The sequence below is a fragment of the Vespa crabro genome, chromosome 13, assembly GCF_910589235.1.
Source record: "Vespa crabro chromosome 13, iyVesCrab1.2, whole genome shotgun sequence".
Lineage (NCBI taxonomy): Eukaryota > Metazoa > Arthropoda > Insecta > Hymenoptera > Vespidae > Vespa > Vespa crabro.
The window spans coordinates 3660831-3681193 of record NC_060967.1 but is presented as its reverse complement, the minus strand read 5'-3'; the positions used below and the strand labels follow the sequence as shown (position 1 = coordinate 3681193).

The following is a 20363-nucleotide window of genomic DNA, read 5'->3' as shown; positions in this document are numbered from 1 at the left end:
TTTCATTTCTTAGATAAAAAATAAAATACAAAAATTTCTTGTTTCTTTTTCGTTTCTATACAATGTAAACGAACAAATTTATAGACTTTTTTGATCTTGTAAAGCTATTGATTACTTAATATCCTTGTGCTATTCCAGTTTTCTGCGAAATATGATTATATGATTACGGAATATTTTCTACTGTTTTACTGTACTTTTACTATACTTTCATATTCCGACATCTTGATACTAGGATACGATGACATTTAACTTCTCTACCAATGTATCAATGTCGCGTAAATTTGTAAACATTTACTAACAAGCTGATCAAACTTTCGATCGATGTATTTTTCTACGCATATATACAATATGTATATACATATATATATATATATATATGTATATACATGTATCCGTGCGAAAAGTTTGTCCTTAATACATATCTTTAAATATAAAAATTCAAAATTAACTTTGAAAATATTAGTAAGTTTTAGGTTAAAAACAATGTTTGGAACGTCTACTTATTTTTTATGAACTAAACGTTAAATTATAAAAGAAAGTAATTTGAAACATTCTAACATGATTGAAATAAGAATTAAAAATATTAGATAGAAAAATATTTACGTTTTAAAGATCGTGGCTTCGCCTGCTTTCTTCTGGACATATCACCAACACAAACACTTTGGAAAATTATTGAAGAATTAAAGGAAATAAGCTAAGCTGTCCATCCTTACACTTGTAAAAATGAATTTTATTCGCATCGTTTTTCTTCGAAATAATTTAACAAACTAATGTACGAATTTTCTAATTGATCTTTCAAAGTCTTTCAATATATTTCAAATTATTGAAATGATATAAAAGTCGTTGATTGGTTCAAATCATTAACAACTTCAATCATATCAACTAGTTACCAAAGTACAACTATTGTAATTAATTATCGATATCAAAAAATGAATGAAAATATTATCCGTATTAATTTTGTGAATCTTCCAAAATTAATTTTACTCTCCTCTCTCTCTCTTTCTCTATCTCGTAAAATTTTTGTTTTAATTATGACATCTATTTAAAATTATTTTGGCACATTTAACCTACAATATACATTAACTTCTGATATTTATATTTAGAAAAACTTTGTAACATTGTGTAAAGACGAAGATGATCAAACTTTAGAAGAAATTATATTCTTGAATAATTTAAACAAAGAGAAGAAAAAATCACTAATGAAATAATGGCACTTGTTAAAATTTATCGTACGTTGTAATAAACGAAGTAGGACGGTGATTGGCCGATGAGTAGAGTAAAAGAATCGCGCGGGAACATATAAACTAACAAGCCACGTGGTCTCAAGACGAATGAGACATAACACGTTTAGTCTTTACTAACACACTCACGAATCCGAATAATCGTCGACAGACGCGCTTGAAAGACGCGCGACGAATGACGAGCTTCGCGGGATCCCTTACTGCGTATATTTGGAGAACCACTGTCAAATGAGTCGCGCAAGCGTCATTGCTTGTGATCTGTTTTCATCTAACATTGTTTTTTTCTTTCATTTCTTTTACCTAATAATTTTTGTTCTATAAAAAAAAGAAAAAAAATAACAAGCAAACAATTCAATGGAAATTATTTTTAAATAATATAAATTATATAAATATATATATATTTATTTATTTATTTATTTATTTATTTATATTGTAGTGTTTTATTCTAAAATAACATTTGTAATAAAATACGCATAATAAATTGTGCGAATAAATATTTATATTATTAGTTAATTTCTTAACAAGTTGTGTTTAAACTTAAAATTAAATCTAATTAAAATAGTTTTATTGAAATATCATTGTTATATTACTGATGTTAAAGATTAGGTCGATAAGTAATAAGAAATATTTCTTTGAAGCATTAATTTTTTCAATTACAAACATAAATTATATTATTTTTGTATCTGTCGTAAATCAAGATGGATTAATATATGTTTTTTAATATGAGGTTTAGCCGATAGATAGCGCACATGACGGCATTAGTGCACCAACCATTCCACATGTAAATGCATGTGCATTCACCCTTTTAATGACAGGTAAATGAACTTGTAATTAATCGTTAAACAGGTGTTACCAGTAGAATTTTAATGATGTTAGAGAATTGTTTTTAACATAATTTGAGAGAATACCTGTGCCTTTATCGATTTGCATTATTTCAAATAGTTTTTCAAAAGTATTTAAATAACTGTTAAATTAAAGTAATATGGATGAAAATGCAACAGAAACTTATGACGATGATATACGAGATCAACCAGTAGATTACAGTAAAAAATATATTGAAAGAAATAGATTAAAGCAAAATCATCTTCTAAATGATGTACAGAAAAATCAATCAGCAAATGAGGATATTAAAGAATGTGAATCTGAAACAGTATTATTTGGAGATTATGCAGAAACAGATCTTGATCAACCAACGGACTATAGTTTAAGATATGCAGAAAATGACACTGATGAAGATGAGAAACCAACTACAGAATACTTTTCCGGTAGCGTACAAGAAGATACTATTAAAACATATTGTACAGAAGGTACACCTTACGAAACACCTTTTAATTTTTCTACTGCAACATCTATGTCTGATTTAAGAGTCGAAGATACAAAAGATAATGATCATTCTAAAAAGACACAAAAGAAAGGACTTGATGCTAGACATAAAAAAAGTATATCTTTCGAGGATAGAAGAACAGAAGAATGTCACGAGCAACAACATTTGATATCAGAAAGTACAGAGAGACAAAAGCATATTATTAATATAAGCTCAAATCATATGATTCCTGAAAAGCCAATTAGTTATTATAAAGAAGAAGAATTTAGTAGTTCTTCCTGCGTTAATTCGCTCAGTTCTTTTAACAGTGAAATAGCACAACGTAATAATGTATCTGAAATAATATCAAAAGCAAGTTTAGAGAACTCTATGAGTAAATCAGAACCAGAAACAAGTAATTCTAATGTAACAGAATTAAATAGGAATGAATTAATCTCTAATTCAATAAGCAATAGTCCTGTGGAAAGTAAAAATAGTTCACGTATTGTCGATAAGGAAGGTATGTCTTTTAAAGTTTGTGTTAAAAAGTAAAAGATTATCTATTTTTTCTTCGATATTAAACCTTGATATTATCTTCAGGAAAAATGGTAACATTCAGTGGACAAGATTTTTATGCTGAACAAACACCTCTAATGTTTTCACGTTGTAGTTCTCTTGGTTCATTGAGTGGTTTCGAACAGCATTCTATACATGATGACCGTAGCTCCGTTGTCAGTGATTTCAGGTACATGCGACATAATTTGTATACATTCCAAGTTGTATATTTTTTGATTGTTTTTACTATTTGAAGTATTTTTCTTTTAGCCGTAGAACAAGTGGAGTTGTTTCGCCAAGTGAATTACCAGATTCTCCAACCCAAACTGTACCACCCAGCCCCAGAATACAAAAAATAAAATCTACAGATTTTATGAATAAAATGCAAGAAGAAGAAGTAAAACCGTCGCATTCTCATTTATGTATGCAATGATATTGAATATACTATTAGGGTATATATTTTAACAAAAACATTAATATACATACTAACAATTTTGCTAATTAGTAAAGCTACACAAGCTTCCTATTTCTACATAATTACCACAATACAATATATTAAGTATTTATTTGTTTCAGTGTGTTCAAAATATGGTGTAAAAAGGACTAGTGTTTTCGAAGATGATATTGCTACTTTTAAAGAAGAATCAACACCAATAGAATTTTCTACCACTACAAGTCTGAGTTCTTTAACTATTGACGATGAAGTGAAAAGTTCTGATTATCCCAAAAGTGGAGATAAATTGAAAGAAATATCAGAACCAATCCATCAAAATATCGATAAAAGTACATCTTTTGTAAAAGTAAATGTTCTTGAAATTGAAAAACAGCCAGAACAAATAAGTGATGGCGATGAAGATGATGAAGATATGCTAGCTGCTTGTATTAGTATGGGAATACAAAATAATAGGTATTCTAATTATTCTGTAATATTAATTGCATGTGCAAACATTATATACACGACAATAACTATATATACACTACAGATACAGACAATCCTTAAAAACCGAAAATATTCCAAAATCTACGCATTCTAAATCAACAAGTGTCTTAATGTCATGCGACAAAAAGTCACCATTAAATAGATCACAAGCTTGTGTTTCTGTTTCCCCTGGAGAGTCACCGGCTGTCTCTAAAATTTGTAAACCACCAATGGAAATTGTTGTTGTCCCAGATACAGTACATGTTTATTGTACAGAAGATACACCAGCAGGTATCTCTCCGGTTGGTTCACAATCAAATCTTTCTGTCTTATCTATGCCAAGTGTTCCAGAAGATATAGAGAAAATTGAACCAATTAAATCTTCAGAACTTGAATGCCACAGAAATGATCTTTCGGATGAAAGTTATAATCTTTCTGACGAAGATGAAAAAATTCTTGATGAATGCATTCAATCGGGTATACCAAAGGTATATTCTATAATAGATGAAAATATCTCCAATATAATTTCAATGTTATCAATAAAATTACATAATATTTTTTGCTTAAAGGTGAGACAAATCACCCCACCTCCAACGAAAAGTATACCTTGCGTGAAAAAACCTGAGACCGTACCACAAAAATTTAATATATGTGGGACACCTTCGTCATCTCCCGTTGAATCGGCTTCTAACAATAAAAATCCTGTAATAATTAAACCTTTATGCCATATATCAATGGAAAATGAAAAGGAGTTTTCGGATGATAGTCCAAATCATTCGGACGACGAAGCTATTTTAATAGAATGTATACAATCTGCAAAGGTATTTTATTAATATTTTTTTACATAAATTACTTGCTAGTATAACTACTAGTGTACCACTATATAGCTATCAATTTATCAAAGTTACACTATATAAATATCTTTTTGTAGGCTCGATTAAGATGCTCACCATCGCCATTATTAAAGGGAACTAAGATATCAAAGCCTAGAACTCAATGTCCCACCTCTTTATTTTCAAGACTTCGACCAGAAAAAGTAAAACTTATTATATTATTAGAATGTCCCTACCGCTTACATATTATTTTATATTTTCAGGTAACGCAAGAACATAGTACTACTTCGTACAGCTCAACTAGCGTATTTTATCCTACAGAAGATAGTTACAGTCCTTCGGAAGAAGAAGAAGATATTATTTTAGCCCAATGTATTCAATCTGGCATGCCAAAAGTAAGTTTTCTTTTACTTAATATCTATTACACAAGTAATAATTAATACATACCTCTTATACTTATTTATATTTTAATCATCATAGGTGTTAAATGTTCCAACTACAACAATTCAAAAACAAGCTACAACAAAGAAACGAGAAGAGTATTTAAGATCTATGGGATCGTCTAGTAGTTCCACCGCTTATCTTCTAAATAATGCTTATCCAATTAATGCCTTGTATACACAGCTGCCTTATAAAAGTGTAGAGAACAGCGTTTCCCATTACATTGTTGGAAGTTCATCTTGCAGTTATAATAATTTTCCAACGAAAGCATCTAGTAGTAGCTAAGAATACAGATTATTTATTCGTTAATGAAGTAATGCAATCTATCTTATATTAAAAGCAATCAGAAATTCCAGAACATATAATTGCCACACAAACTAGTTAAACTAGGATTAAGATTCATTCGATATTAAAGACTGAATACATTTTACAACGATTAAAAGCAATGAACATATTATTTAAGTACAATTTTGCTATATCTACGTGTATCTATAACCAAGTTTCCTTTTCTATTATTTATAGGTTATCCCTTTATTCTTATCTTAGGACAAAGTGTCATTATACGATAGTAATGTTTGTACGTATAAAGTGGCTACAAATCTATTTACTCATCTAAATACATATGTTTTAGTTTACAATTATTGGACAACAAAGATATGAGATTTCAAATTAAAATTATTTTATATTCCAACTGCATTGATAGCTATGTGATGTTTAAACAAATGCAATATTGTTTAATTACAAATAATCATAGTATATTAATATGCATAAGCTATATGTCGTTGGAATAAATGTAAAGTAATACTAAGTAATAATTAATAACTTAAGAATAACGAATTATACATATATATCTTTTTTGTTAAAGATTTATAGGTTAGGATCAAATAATCTTGTCTCTGTCGATGTCGTATCGTTCATGCGCACAAGTATATAATGACATATGTTGGGATCCTTTCGGTTACGCTCTTCACTCATCATACCTCCATTAAGTTTTCTGATCACATATCATTAGTAGACTTTTTTTACGTATATTTAATTTCTCGAGTTAATCCACATAATTTCGTATGTTTCTATTATTTTATAAGAAGGTTATATCAAATATAATTTACGTTATTCTATCTTTTATTTGTAAATATTATTGTTAATAAAAAGTTATTTATGTATATAAAAGAAAATATTCAAAAATTATACCTCTAATTAACGCATTTAAAAGAGCCGAGAAATTGATAATTCTTTATAAATTTAATATTTCTGTAAACATTACATTGATTTTATTTAAATCAAATATGTGTAAATTATTCATCGAAAGAGACATGTTTTATTATTGTTCGAATATTCTTGATCGAGCATGCTGAATTTTCCAAAGAGCACTTCGAAATATAATTTAAACGGATAATACACATCCCCGTCTACTAATCCCTATAAATCCTTCATTTTTAAACAATATATAATTGTAGATGACATAATATAGTAATGATTAAGGGAAAATAAAAGAAAGAAGAGATATAAAGAACAATGTTTCTCACTCCATTTTGAATAACATATTTATGGGGATGCATCCTACTTAATCCAACCATTATTCTTCTTCTGAAAGTTTCATGATTGGTCAACGGCTAGGTAAAGTCCTATTGTTATTGGTTTTCAAGAAATTGTATATATATCTCCGTTGGCAAGAAAGTTGGCACTATCTAGCACAATTGTGTTTGACTTGGGCAGGCTAATAAAAATCACTGCAAGCAAAGAGCCACGCTCATTCCAGTTGTCGACGGAGTGCGGAGTAGGATATACTCTGTTTCGTTGTCCCTGAGTCGACAAAAAGTTCGTAGTAATCTTTGTAGTAGACGAACAAGTAGAAAATTCAGTTTCACAATCGATATAAAAGACCTGTCGTACACGAGTGTTTCTTTTAGTGTATTCTATATTTTTTCTTCTTTATTAAGATGAAGTTAAGCCGATTATAAAACATCTCGATATAAAGTGTGCAAAATTACAAGGATAAGGAACACAATTTCAAAGAAGAATTTTTCATACTTTCCATACGGAATTGTAAAAACACATGTTACGTTATATGTTACTTGTCATACGTTCATCTTTTTACCAATCAATCTATGTGCCGTCCATATAATAACTTCAGCAACATCTCTTATATTTGTTAACGATATCGCGATAAAAGACGCAACCCAAGACTAATTTCAATGTGTCCCTCTTTTGTGGATATTGCTCGCGGAGAAACACATGAATTGACAGAGACTTTTGACAATCATGGATGTTGATTGTCCGATAGTCAGTTTAAAACGATCAAGCAGTGCGCCTATGATTAATGAGATCAGTGCCACAATGTCTGTTACCTCACCCTCTACTTCTGCACCAAGGTATCTATAATCGATTATTATTTAAACACCGTTATTTAAACATATTTTTTAGTATTATCTTTATTCCCATTGTAAAATAAATAATTTTATATTTTCTTTAAAATATCTTCAGAAATGACAATTTCAATCATTCTTCTTTTATCATTAACTGAGTGGAAATACAAATCTCTTGGACCACTCAAATTCAAATTTTATTAGATTTTAATAGACACCATCGTAATTATCCAATAAATTTGAAATCTTTTAATAAGATTATATATATTTTCGATAAACAATCTCTGTATGTTATTTTACTTTTTATATAAGAGTTTTATCTAACAAAGTCGATCTATGAAAAGAAACCTATATTCTCAATATTATGATTATAAGAAATCTGAGAAGATTTCTTAATAACTTTTATATACTTATATTAGATTGTTATTTAACTGTGATTTGTATATTTTATTATTTTCAGAAATGCTGTATCAACATTTAATGTATTTGCCAATTCACCTCGTCTACGACGATTCAGCACTAGTGTAAGATATTCTCTATTTCATATATATAGAATTGAAAATGTATAGTTTTTAGTACATGCTATAATAACAAAAATTCAGCATTCGAATATTTTTATCTCATTGTTTTGCGTATTATAGAGTCCTTGTAGTATACCACGTTTAACGCCAAGAGTTAGCCAATTAAGACAAGAAGAATGTATAGATGTTGCTGGTCGTGAAGCTGCGCATGAAAAGGAAATTCACAGTGCAATGCAAATATCTCAATCATGGGAAGATCTTACCCTAGAAGCAGAAGGCTTATCATTTAAGGATTCAGAATCTCCTTCTCATCTCAATAGAGCAGAACGACAAATAGCAAAAAGGATATTAGATCCACTCAGTTTAAATTTATCCGTGAATGGTCCACCATTGTGTTCATCACCATCACCTACAAGATCGGGATTAAATCAACGACAGTGTTATTCTCCTGGTATTCATATGGTTAATTGGAAAAATAATTTGTCACCTAGTCCAACGAGAAAGGCTTTTGCTACAAGGTATAAATTAGTTTAATAAACAAATCCAATAAATAGAAAATTGCCAAATATATTAAAGTTAACAAATTTAAAAAGGTATATAACCATATAATTTATCATTAATTTTTTATAGGCGTAGTCTAAGTCCAATAAGGCCAAGCTGCTTAGGACCCGTTAAAAGAAAATTTGAATTAGATGATACTGGTGTAGATCATCATTTGTATCCTCCAGCCAAACGTACATCTGGTTCTATAACACAAAGTGCATTCAGGTAATATTCATAAATCATTCATATCTTTTTCTTATTATAATATAAATTTGATAACTTTAATATATATATTTAATTTTATATTTATTACATTCAGATTAGATACAATATCCAGTCCACTTTCTGGTACCATTAGTTCTGTTGGAACTCCTGAATCAATATCTAGTGCAGATTCGCCAAGTTTTTCCTTTCAGCAAGTGGATAGTCCTTCGCCAGTTTGTATTGGTCCTAATACCGATGATATATTGAATGAAACAAGCATGCAAGCTGAAACAATAGACCAAATTCAAACAGATAAAATTAGTCAAGGTAATGAAAGATGAATATAAACATCTAAAAATTGATGATTCACGACGTGTCATATTATCTCTTGTTGTATGATGTATTGTAATACTGACTTGAAATAGTTGTATTAGTATTTCTTGCATTACCATAATCAAGGGGAATTTTGTGCTGATTCTCATATACTAAAATTATAGCAGCTACAAATGAGAGTACCTGCTTTAACTATGTTCCTGTAAATAGGAAGGAACTAAAATTATTCTAAACACATGATTAAAGTAATGAAAAAAAAAGAAAAAAAAATATTGAATAATTATTATATATATAGATTGGAATGTTTTCAATGTTTTTCAATTTTAGTACAATATCAAGTATATCTTAGTGAAAAAGATTTCTTCATATTTTTGAAAGACATTGTTTTACAAATGTAATATGATAATAGGTATATAAATATTTAGTGTTACTTATGGTATTGTTTTTCGTCTATGAATTACACATGTGCCACTTTATGCTATCCAAATATCAACTTGTATTAACAGCTCTGATGCTCTTATGAATCATTATTAATAGCATATAATTGCTGAATTATTCTAATCATGTTAATTATCTATTCAGTAATATCTACAATTTATTTGTATGTAATATTGAAATTACATTAATTGCACAGATTGTTTTATCTCTGTTTTTAAATTTGTTAGCCTTGTTGCCATGTTATGAACCAAATTTCAATAGACTTACATTAGCTATGGTAATGCCATTGTGGTTAGTAAAAAATGAGATAGCTTCAAGTAATAATTGTAATACATGGAGTGTTTTAGAAACAATGCATTTCCATGATAAAAAAACTGGATTTTGTGTAAAAAAAATTAGTATAAGAAATTTAAATTAGAATATGTTTGCACAATTTAATATTAGTCTATCTTTCATGACATGATACGAAAAATCTTGATAAGCAAACAAATGCAATATTTAATAACATTGATGTCTGAACATTTTTAAAAAATTATAGACTCTCAGAGTAAATTTGCTTGCATTCCTTTTCCATTGTTGTACATTAACTATGGAAGAACAAGATATCAACCGTGAGATAATCAACATTTTTAAAAGGTGTCCTTTTAACTTACACCAAAGTTTTAGTTAAGATTGAACTTTGTCACATAAAAATAGTTTTAGTTTTTGCTTATATTATATCAAATAAAATTTGCAAACATTAGCTTATTAATTATTCTGTACTTTTTCGAAGTAAACTATAAACATAATGCAATTATACATAATTTGTACCATATTGTTAAATATTTATATATAATTAGTTCTTTCAAATACATGCTTTGACTATAATAAGCAACATTTGTTTTTCATGTTCTGAATCGAAGTTGGAAGCCTACGTTATTGTAATAAATTATAATGTAAAATTATTATCACTTTGATCTGCGCCAAACTATGGAGAGAGAAGAAGTATTATTAATCATGTTATATCTAGTATATTTTTAACATCTTTCAAAAATAAAACAACTTGCATTGATGATCTTAATAATGCCTTGTAGATAATATATATGTTGTTAGCTCAAATATTAAAAGATCATTATTATTAAAATTAAGAATCGTGGAAAAGAAAATTCATCAATGCTGTTGTTTGGTAGACAAATCAATCTTATATATTCCTAAAGTCAAAGTGAACTTCTTAGAAGATACATATGCTTCCTAAGTTTAAGACTGAAATTAATGTTTTATAAGGCACTTTTTTTATAAATCAAAATGGCCTCCACCCAATTGAAAAAAATCATGTGTAAATAAAACAGTACTTTCTCAATCAAGTTCTTCAAAATTGACTAAGTTTCAAATAAATACATATTTATTTATGCACGTAAAAAATTTTGTATTAACCCTTCGGTGCGTGCAAATATTAGATGAAAATGTGAAATATCAATAAATAGAATAATTATTGTACAATCAACTAAACATATTAATGTTTCCTACATATATGATAAAATAGAACAATACATTAATTGTGTCGAATATTTTATAAAACACACACATATATATATATATATATATATATATATATATATATATATATATATATATATATATATATATATATATATATATATATATAACAAAATGTGCTTTAAGTATTGCAATGAAATAATAGTGCGTGATGGTTATGTATATTCCACATATTTTCATACATAATTACATTAATTTATGAATTAATTTGTATTATATATGAATTATTTGTAACAGAAACGAGCAAGAGACTATTAAATGTAATATCAAAAATATTTTATAACCTATCATTTATAATTTTCTAATTGAAATTTTGACAAAAGATACGTTATTAAACTCTTATTTATCATTTTGTACAATATATGACGATGTAAGCACTAAAGGGATCGCCAAAAAATATAATAAAGTTTTTGTAACAAGTATAGCATACTTTTATGAAAACCTAAAGAAATAAATTAATAAGTTTATATAAATAGTAAAATCGATGATTTTATCAATTCGCATATAAATCGATGACAATGTATAAATTATTTTTTGCGTGCTTAATTAAAAAGAAAAAGTTATCACATAATTATAAATATATGTCTAATAATTCCATATGTGAATATTGAAATTCTTACGTTAATGTAAACACCACAGTAGATTGAGAACAGATTAACTTAATAAAAACTGTTACTATTCAGAAATTTGTATCGAAGTGAATCATTCCCTTGTTACTGAAATATCTAGTTTTATGACTGTTTTTAATAATAATAAAAATTGTTTATTTAATCAAGGGACAATATGATATTTTTATAATCAAATTCTAAATTGGCGCTTAAATTAAATTTATAAATTGGATGTAACAGGAGCGACACTAGTGGAAAACAGATGTATTATATTGTCTTTTTAGCAAGACAAATGCAGTAGCATCAGTAGCGATTTTAAGAAATTTCTCAAAAAAATTTTGAATTAATTTAATTTAATTAAATTACAAATAAAATATGGTGTATAAATTTTTGAAAATTGTTTTTTATCATTAATATTATCATCGAATTTTAACGTGATCTGTACCGATCAAACAGGAATACTCCTGTAATAATAAGGAACTGACTTGTCACTCTATCTCTATCTTCATCTATTTCTAAACTTGCAAGTTGTGTTCTTTCTGTCAGGCTTATATTTTTTTTGTATATTTCCAGTAATACTTGCGAATTCCCGTTGTTATAAAAACAATTGTTATAAATTATTCATAAATATATAGTAATAGTAATAATTCAATTAAAAAAGATGTGTGTAACTTTAATTTACGTCTTAATCGTGAGTATTTTAAAATCTACCGGTGCAGAATGGAATACAAAGGATTATATGAAACGAGAACATTCTTTAATACGCCCTTATCAAGGTTTGTAAATTGAATTTTGTAATATCAATTATTACGTAATAATTTTCAATCAAATTTTTCTGTTATCATTTTCAAATCATATATCATTTCTTTAATTAAAACAATATTTATAGGTTATGATATTGTTAATTTAAAACAAAAAGTTCATAAAACAAATCGTTAATAATATAATCATTAATATATTAGAAATATTTGAATGAATATTTTATAGGTTCTGGTATGACCATTCCTTATTGGGATTTTATGGGTAGTACAATGGTTACAAATAACTATGTAAGGTTGACACCAGATTTACAAAGTAAACAAGGAGCAATATGGAATTCCGTTGTAAGAAAATATTTCCATATTATTTCTTTTATTTATACAATTTAATTTTTTATTTACTATTATAAAAGTTATAAGAAAATATATTTATGATTGTACGTTTTATAGGCTTGCTTTGTCAGAAACTGGGAACTCCAAGTACATTTTAAGGTACATGGAAAAGAAAAGGATTTATTTGGAGATGGTTTTGCTATTTGGTATGCTAAACAACGTATGAAACATGGTCCTGTTTTTGGAAATATGGATTATTTTCAAGGGTTAGCAATAATACTCGATACATACAGCAATCACAATGGTCCTCACAATGTAATATAATATTAATCGTTTAATTATAACAAATTATTATGTTCTATGCATAATTATAATATTTTTTCTATTTGCAGCATCAACATCCTTATGTTTCAGCTATGGTAAATAATGGCTCTTTGCATTATGATCATGATCGTGATGGAACACATACACAACTTGCAGGATGTGAAGCAAAATTCAGAAATCTTGATCATGATTCACATATAGCAATAAGATACGAAAAAGATATTTTAACTGGTAAATCATAATTATTAGTGTATACAATTTTGTTGTAATTAATACAAATTTAAAATTATTATCTTTATGATACAGTTTCCACGGATATAGCAAACAAAGCAGCTTGGAAAGAATGTTTTTCTGTGAAGGGTATTAAATTACCTACAGGCTATTACTTTGGTATCTCTGCAACAACAGGAGATCTAAGTGATAACCATGACATTTTATCGATTCGTTTATTCGAATTAGATTTACCAGATGATGTAAGTATTTTCTTCTGTATAACTTTGAACGTTATTAAAAATATGTATATGAAAGAATTGAATATTTTCTAATGTTACATAACCATTATGATTAAAATAAATTTTATATTTATATAGCCAAAAGATCATGAGGACAGATCTACTATTTTACCATCTGCAGCTTTCTTTGAATCCCCACGTGGTAAGATATCTTTAAATAAATGAATATAATTTATGAATATAATTATAACATAACTTAATTTCTAGAACGTGTGGATGATCCAAAACAAACTCCTTTAAGTGGTATAAAAATGTTCCTCTTAATGCTTGTGGGAGTATTAGCATTAATCGCTTGTGTTGTGATAGGGATTATGTTATATCAAAAACATCAGGAAAATAGTCGAAAGCGTTTTTACTGATTTATTCTGTGGATGGTAATTTACCAACCAATTCATTTTGGATTCTTTTACTCAGGATTTTTCCTGTACCAGGAATATTTGTAGTGTAATATTTAAAGTGTTCATGAGACTGGTCGTGCTAAAAATTGGTTTAAACACGATTAATATAGTATAATTTCTTCTCAGAAAAAAGACTTTTAGACAAAATATCACATATATGTCAAAACACGACATAAAAAAGTGAAATAATTCATATATGTATATGATATGTAATATCGTAATTGTGAATGTATTAAGCTATACAATAATTGTGCTGGACCGGACCTAAGTACTTTTATTATATGTAAAGTATTAAGAAGTTAATCAGTGTATATATAAGTTGAATTTAATAATATTAGATATAAAATATAAATCAAGCAAGAAAATATATATATTACTTAAACTGCCTGAGTAAATATATATGCCCGAATAGTAAAAAAGTAGGATGCTAGGGAATGTAAATTTTTGCTTAGTAATATAAGCAATTGATTGTTTAAATTTCCAAGAGATTAATTTCTTTTAATTTAATTATAACAATAAACAAATCTTATATTTCTGAATTACATATTTGAGTATAATTGCACTGATTGACTTTGATAATCTTCATATATTACGAAATTGTTTCGATATCATTATAATATTTTTAAACACCTGTAAGAATTTCATCAGATTAAGAGTTAATTCATTTTTGTCATCACAGTATATCCTAAAAAAATGTTACAAATATTATTAGAATACAAACTCCTTTCAAACATATGAAATATTCATATCCCAAATTATACTGCATGGTATTCTTGTAATTCATATTATTCTTGCAAAATGATAAGTGAATCGCATTAAGATTGTAATAGAATGAATAATTCAGTATGGATAAATAATGGCGAACGTCTTTATATTCAATCTTTAATTTACATAAATGATTTTCTTTATTTTACATTATCTTTCCTTTTTTTTTATTCGGATTAAGCGTAAATAAAATAGTTAATTAATATAGATTTTATATTTGTACATAAGTGAAACGAATACTATTATCTATACGAAATAACTATAGAGTATTTTTCTCTTATAAAATTTTTTTTATATGAAATTAATAAAGAAAACAAAGAACCAAACCAATTAATTATCTTGTTAATGAAAAAATGTTTAAAGAATAATGTATCATAATCTGTTGCCAAATGTAAAATAAATTTATTAATAATTGCAGAAGCCAAGTTTTTCCTTTTTTCTCGTAATTCAATGTTCTTTAATAATTATTTAAAAAAAAACCATGACCATTCTTTAAAATATTACATAATTTTCTATTTTCTGTTTTATTATTTTTTTTTTTTTTGTATATATAAATGAATTAATATTTGAACAAAAGAATATTAAGGCACTTCTAATTCTATCTTTTTACTGTGTTATCTGTTATTCATTATCCTCATTATTTGATATGATACAGCTGGTAATGTTATTATTTCTATGGACTTAGTAGTTTCTGTATTACTTATAGAATCTTACACATTTTGAACATTTACATCGATATAACATTAATTTTTGTTTCTATCTTGATACAGTGCTTGGTTTTTTGTCCATGTATTTATAACATTTAGATATATGTAACTGTATTAATATGTTGTCATAATTTATCATTATGTAGATTATTTTGATGTATATTTTAGATACATAGTTTCTCCATCTGTTATCAATGCCATTTTACATATCAATGAGTAATAGTTGTTAATTTAGTTAATGTGTACTATCACTATTTTTTGGAAAAATTAAAATATTCCATTAGTATTAATTATTTTAATTAAATTAGATTTCAGTATTTATAATCTAAGATACAATACAACATTACTGAAATCGTTTATTAGGTTTTATATTTCTGTAAGAATTAAATTCAGAACTTTCGTTTTGTTCATATTCTGAAAATGTAATAGAAAAATATTAAGCATATTCTCCATTTTGTTTTAATGGCAGTAAAGCATATGGATAAATGTTATTCTTAAAATACATATACGTATATGAATGTATGTATGTATGTATGTATGTATGCATATGTGTGTGTGTGTATGTATGTGCGCGCATGCGCGTGTATAATATATATTCAGATTTTATAAAATAGATATTTTAGAATAAAACATGAATTTAAAATGACCGACTGAAGTAACATAAAATATGATAATAAAGCTTAAATGTTCGCTTATCTATATCATTTTTGCTATTCAGGGTACAACTATCATGATCTATCTAGGATAAAGATTAACTATTGTGAAGTTGTTTTCATACGAAGTATTAATGAAAAAGTGTTTGTTAATTTTTTGAATACATTTATACAATACTTGTATATATATATATACTTTCTTGAAAAGAAAAAATGTGATAATTCAAATTTTCTTTAATGAAAAAGTTTAAATCAATAGTTATTTTCCCTGTAATGAATGCATTAGTATTATTTGAATAAAACAATAGGATTTAGTAGAAAATTAAGAACAGTCTTTATACCAAGCCAGAAATTATTCACTATCGAACTTAATGTTATGTGATATTTGTGTCGTTTAAAAGACTTAAGGTCAACAGAATGACAGGCTAAACAACTAATCTCATCTAATTCAATATGAGGTTTCCCACCACCAAGTAAAGATTCCTTTTCTAAACCTGTGTTTGATAGTGTGCCAGAAAACCAAATTTTATCACGTGGATATATATTTAAACTAAAATTGGTAAACGAGTGATCTGCAATGAGCACAATTTCTGCATTGCTTCTCCATATACCACTTTTCATTTTGACAAAAATTTCAAATTCATATTGATCCCATTCAGGAAAATGACACTTATGCCTTTTCTTTTGAATATTTACAAAGTGTTCACAATTTTTTCTACGTATTTCATCGTACGAATCACAATTTTCTTTATACGGTTCACCATATGTACAGCTGAATGTAGTTCTAATACTGTCAGGTAGCATACGTAATATTGTACCAATATTGTTTTTAATTGATTTTAACCGAACATTTGTTACATAACCTTCCCATGAGATTGGAATGCCTTCTAAATGAGCACATTCAATTTGTACTTGCGCCTTTGATGATATATCTTCCCACGCAGGTTGATGACAATGATTTTGGTATTGCTCCCACGATAATGTAGCTGCAATTTCATATGAATTGTTATCCGAATCTTCTTTATATTCTGTTATCACTTGCCATGATAGAAATATAGCAGCGCTTGTGCCTAAAACGAGCTGAGAGAAAAATTATATTAATAATTAAATAAACATTTTTAATTGATGATATTAATATAAATATTTTTAATATAGATAGAATATAAAAACCTGCACAACGGTAATGATCCAATTAAATCTTGGAGTTCTTAATCTTCTTATGTACCAAGAAGCAATGAATGGTAATCCTCCAAGTATGGCAGTCACAATTATTCTCATTGCCAAATCACTTTCTGATAAATACTTTGCAGCTGCTATAATTGGCAAAATAATGGAAGCTAAACCAGCAATTGGCAGAAAAAGTACCATACCGACTAATGCAAGAGCACCCCTAATTAAACCATACCATGTCGCGCTTTGTGAACTAAATATTGCTATTTGCCACCAGCTTAGGGTGACACAATGAGGAATTAAAGTTTTATATGTGCCACGCCAATTTTCTCTAGCAGCCATTTTACAAAAAACTGCTGGTATCAACAAATAGAAAACAACACGAAAATTGAGGCAGAATTCAATGCCATTACCAACAACATAGGAAGCAAATGTAGGTACTCTTATATCGAGGAATCTCCAACCTTGCGCAACAACAATATCTGTTTCATAAGGATATTTTGCAAGTACATGCACGCCAAAACTAAAGAGAGCTAAAAGATCAGGAAAATTCGATGAATTATTCCACATAAAATTGAGTAATGTCACTAATGTTAATGTAACAGAAATAATAGTGAATTCAGATTGTGGTGTCCATTGATGAGTTATCACAGGATAAATTATTAGATTGAGCAATAAAGCAAGAAAGAAATGACCATAGGGCTTTAAGTTATTGCAACAAAATTGATACTCTGCCTCCTCAGGATTTAGATTACCACCTGAATAACTGAGGAATAAGCGTGACCATACACGGAAATTATTCAATTTACGCTTTCTGTGTAACATCTGGAAGGTAGAAATAACCATTACAATAAAAGACAGATAATAGAGCGCCATTGGAATGAAAAGTATTAAACTTTCTGTTCCAAACAAGGAATACAACAAAAGTAATAGAAGTATATGTATGTTTGATGTGAAAAGAACTTTTATAATCGGTCTACTTTTATGGCCTATTATTTCTATTAACCAAATATAGAAACACTTTAAGGATGCTAACGGATAAATGAATGGTCTTTGTAAAAGAGGAATAGCAGCTAATTCCATTTCAGGTGAATCTACCATACACAATGAACGAGAAACCATCGGGAGCATTCCATGAGCATAGCTTGTAGCTGCAGATACTAAAGCTGCTTCAGTTATTTTTTCACTTTGATGACCCATCCAGTCTATAATTATAAAGTGTACATAATAATTCATATTAAATTTATTATTAATAAATATAATATAAGAGTTATACAATTACCATAAGTTACATTGTGTATTTTACTTTCCTCTTTTATAGATGTATTATCTTCAGGAAGCCCATTTTTAGTAAACTTATTACTTAAAGCATCATTTAGCTTCTCATCTGAAGTATTAGATGATGACTTAGGTGACTGACAATTACTGAATCTACTACTAGATGGAGATATTACATCCCTCATACATCTTTGTAGTTGTTCCGTTGTAATAAAATCCTCACCATTTGATAAACTATATATGAAGTCAAAAAATTAATAAAATCAAACAAGAGTTACTTAAGGTGAATAACCCTTATAATAGGAAGAACATAAGAAACAATAAATAGTAAATAATACAAAACAATATTGGAAAAATTACTAACTAGTGACGACGATTATCTTGGTCTTCATCTTTACCTAGTAAACATTTCCCTTGCAGCTTTTTTAGCTAATTTTTCATCTTGTGTCATATCCAAACAATTTTTGACATCATAGTAATTATGTTCTGTGATTCCACGACCTGTAGCTAAACATTGTTTAAGAATTTCCGTTGCTTCCAAATTTCCTTGCTCCGAGGCTTTAGTCAACCAATAAACACCCAATTTTGCATTTTCTTCTTTATCAACTTCCAAATCTTAAATAAAATAATGCAATAATGTACTATATATAATGTATATTATTACAAAATATGATGTATAATGTACCACATCTTTCGTCTAAAAGTTGTTTGGCTAAAACTACTTGAGATTCTGGGCATCCATCCTCGGCCATTTGAGATCGTAATCGTCTAAGGGAACCACGTATTCCATCTGACAAAAATGAAATATTATAATTTGTCTATTATAATAATAAAGAAGATACAAAAAATATATATATATATATATATATACATATATCTGTTATCAATATATATGTGTGTATATGTACACATGCATATTCAGATTTTATAAGATAAATATTTTAGAATATAAATATCGATATAAATAACATTTGACCTAAGAGTTATTGACAGATGTCTAATACTCATGGAACCTTTTTTGGCAACTGATCTATTAGCTTTTCAAATCATTGTTAAGAAATTTGAACTCATTTTTCTTTTTTTTTATCAACATAATTGCTTTCTACTAAGAAATATGATAGAGAAAATCAATTAAATAGTATTACTAAACTATTCTTTTAGAAAAGTAATTACCACCGTGTAACGTCCATTGTTTTCTACCGGGTCTTCCAGATAAAGGCATAATGCCAGCCATTGTAAAAGCGTTATTAACAAATTTTAATGTCCCAATTTTTTTTATTAATATTATTTATTATTTACCCATACAGTAATAACGAATACTTATTTTCTCTACGATACAAACGAGGCCGCCTAAACAATGCGACTATCGACAATGTGGCTGACAGAGGTAAGCGCATGCTATATTCTATCGCGCATGCGCATAATAATACAATGTTATAACTTTTGTCCTTTCTCGTTTATCTGTATATATATATAATATGTATATATATATAATATGTATATATAAACAGCAGATAACCTTCACCCATAAAAGAACGTTGTATTTTCATTGATAAATATCATAGACCAAAATAATTAAAACAAATTGAATGAAAATTGTTTTTATATAACTTTAACATTTGTG

The 20363-nt window shown here is 27.6% G+C and overlaps 5 protein-coding genes across 7 annotated transcripts in view; 3 read left to right on the top strand and 2 right to left on the bottom strand.

Moving 5' to 3' along the window:
* LOC124428669 (zinc finger protein 423 homolog) overlaps nt 1-1373 on the bottom strand; it is a 51885-nt gene extending 50512 nt beyond the window's left edge. The window contains exon 1 of the mRNA XM_046973007.1: nt 604-1373. Coding sequence (XP_046828963.1) covers nt 604-643 — 40 coding nt within the window. The 5' untranslated portion in view covers nt 644-1373. The remainder of the gene's footprint in view (nt 1-603) is intronic.
* Nucleotides 1374-1986: 613 nt separating this feature from the next.
* LOC124428549 (adenomatous polyposis coli protein-like) lies at nt 1987-5754 on the top strand. Of its 2 annotated transcripts, XM_046972744.1 has the most exons (9): nt 1988-3064; nt 3145-3289; nt 3370-3521; nt 3676-4006; nt 4083-4506; nt 4588-4839; nt 4950-5054; nt 5115-5246; nt 5332-5754. In XM_046972744.1, the coding sequence occupies exons 1-9, from the start codon at nt 2224-2226 to the stop codon at nt 5575-5577; spliced, it is 2628 nt and encodes an 875-aa protein (XP_046828700.1). In that variant the 5' UTR covers nt 1988-2223; the 3' UTR covers nt 5578-5754. The 2 variants fall into 2 exon arrangements, with proteins under 2 accessions (XP_046828699.1, XP_046828700.1); XM_046972743.1 differs by having other exon boundaries at nt 1987-3064; nt 4950-5246.
* A 1276-nt stretch (nt 5755-7030) lies between these two features.
* On the top strand, nt 7031-11185 carry LOC124428550 (PPP2R1A-PPP2R2A-interacting phosphatase regulator 1). The gene is made up of 5 exons (XM_046972745.1): nt 7031-7664; nt 8119-8182; nt 8300-8697; nt 8810-8947; nt 9042-11185. The coding sequence occupies exons 1-5, from the start codon at nt 7555-7557 to the stop codon at nt 9265-9267; spliced, it is 936 nt and encodes a 311-aa protein (XP_046828701.1). The 5' UTR covers nt 7031-7554; the 3' UTR covers nt 9268-11185.
* Nucleotides 11186-12121: 936 nt separating this feature from the next.
* On the top strand, nt 12122-15079 carry LOC124428543 (vesicular integral-membrane protein VIP36). Its single transcript, XM_046972731.1, has 7 exons — nt 12122-12617; nt 12829-12944; nt 13050-13247; nt 13325-13487; nt 13563-13729; nt 13847-13910; nt 13976-15079. The coding sequence occupies exons 1-7, from the start codon at nt 12503-12505 to the stop codon at nt 14125-14127; spliced, it is 975 nt and encodes a 324-aa protein (XP_046828687.1). The 5' UTR covers nt 12122-12502; the 3' UTR covers nt 14128-15079.
* Nucleotides 15033-20112, bottom strand: LOC124428539 (wolframin). Of its 2 annotated transcripts, XM_046972720.1 has the most exons (6): nt 19913-20112; nt 19425-19529; nt 19138-19354; nt 18744-18973; nt 17462-18666; nt 15033-17371 (listed from the first exon to the last, which is right to left on the bottom strand). In XM_046972720.1, the coding sequence occupies exons 1-6, from the start codon at nt 19971-19973 to the stop codon at nt 16580-16582; spliced, it is 2610 nt and encodes an 869-aa protein (XP_046828676.1). In that variant the 5' UTR covers nt 19974-20112; the 3' UTR covers nt 15033-16579. The 2 variants fall into 2 exon arrangements, with proteins under 2 accessions (XP_046828676.1, XP_046828677.1); XM_046972721.1 differs by lacking the exons at nt 19425-19529; nt 19913-20112 and having other exon boundaries at nt 19104-19239.
* Nucleotides 20113-20363: the final 251 nt, after the last annotated feature.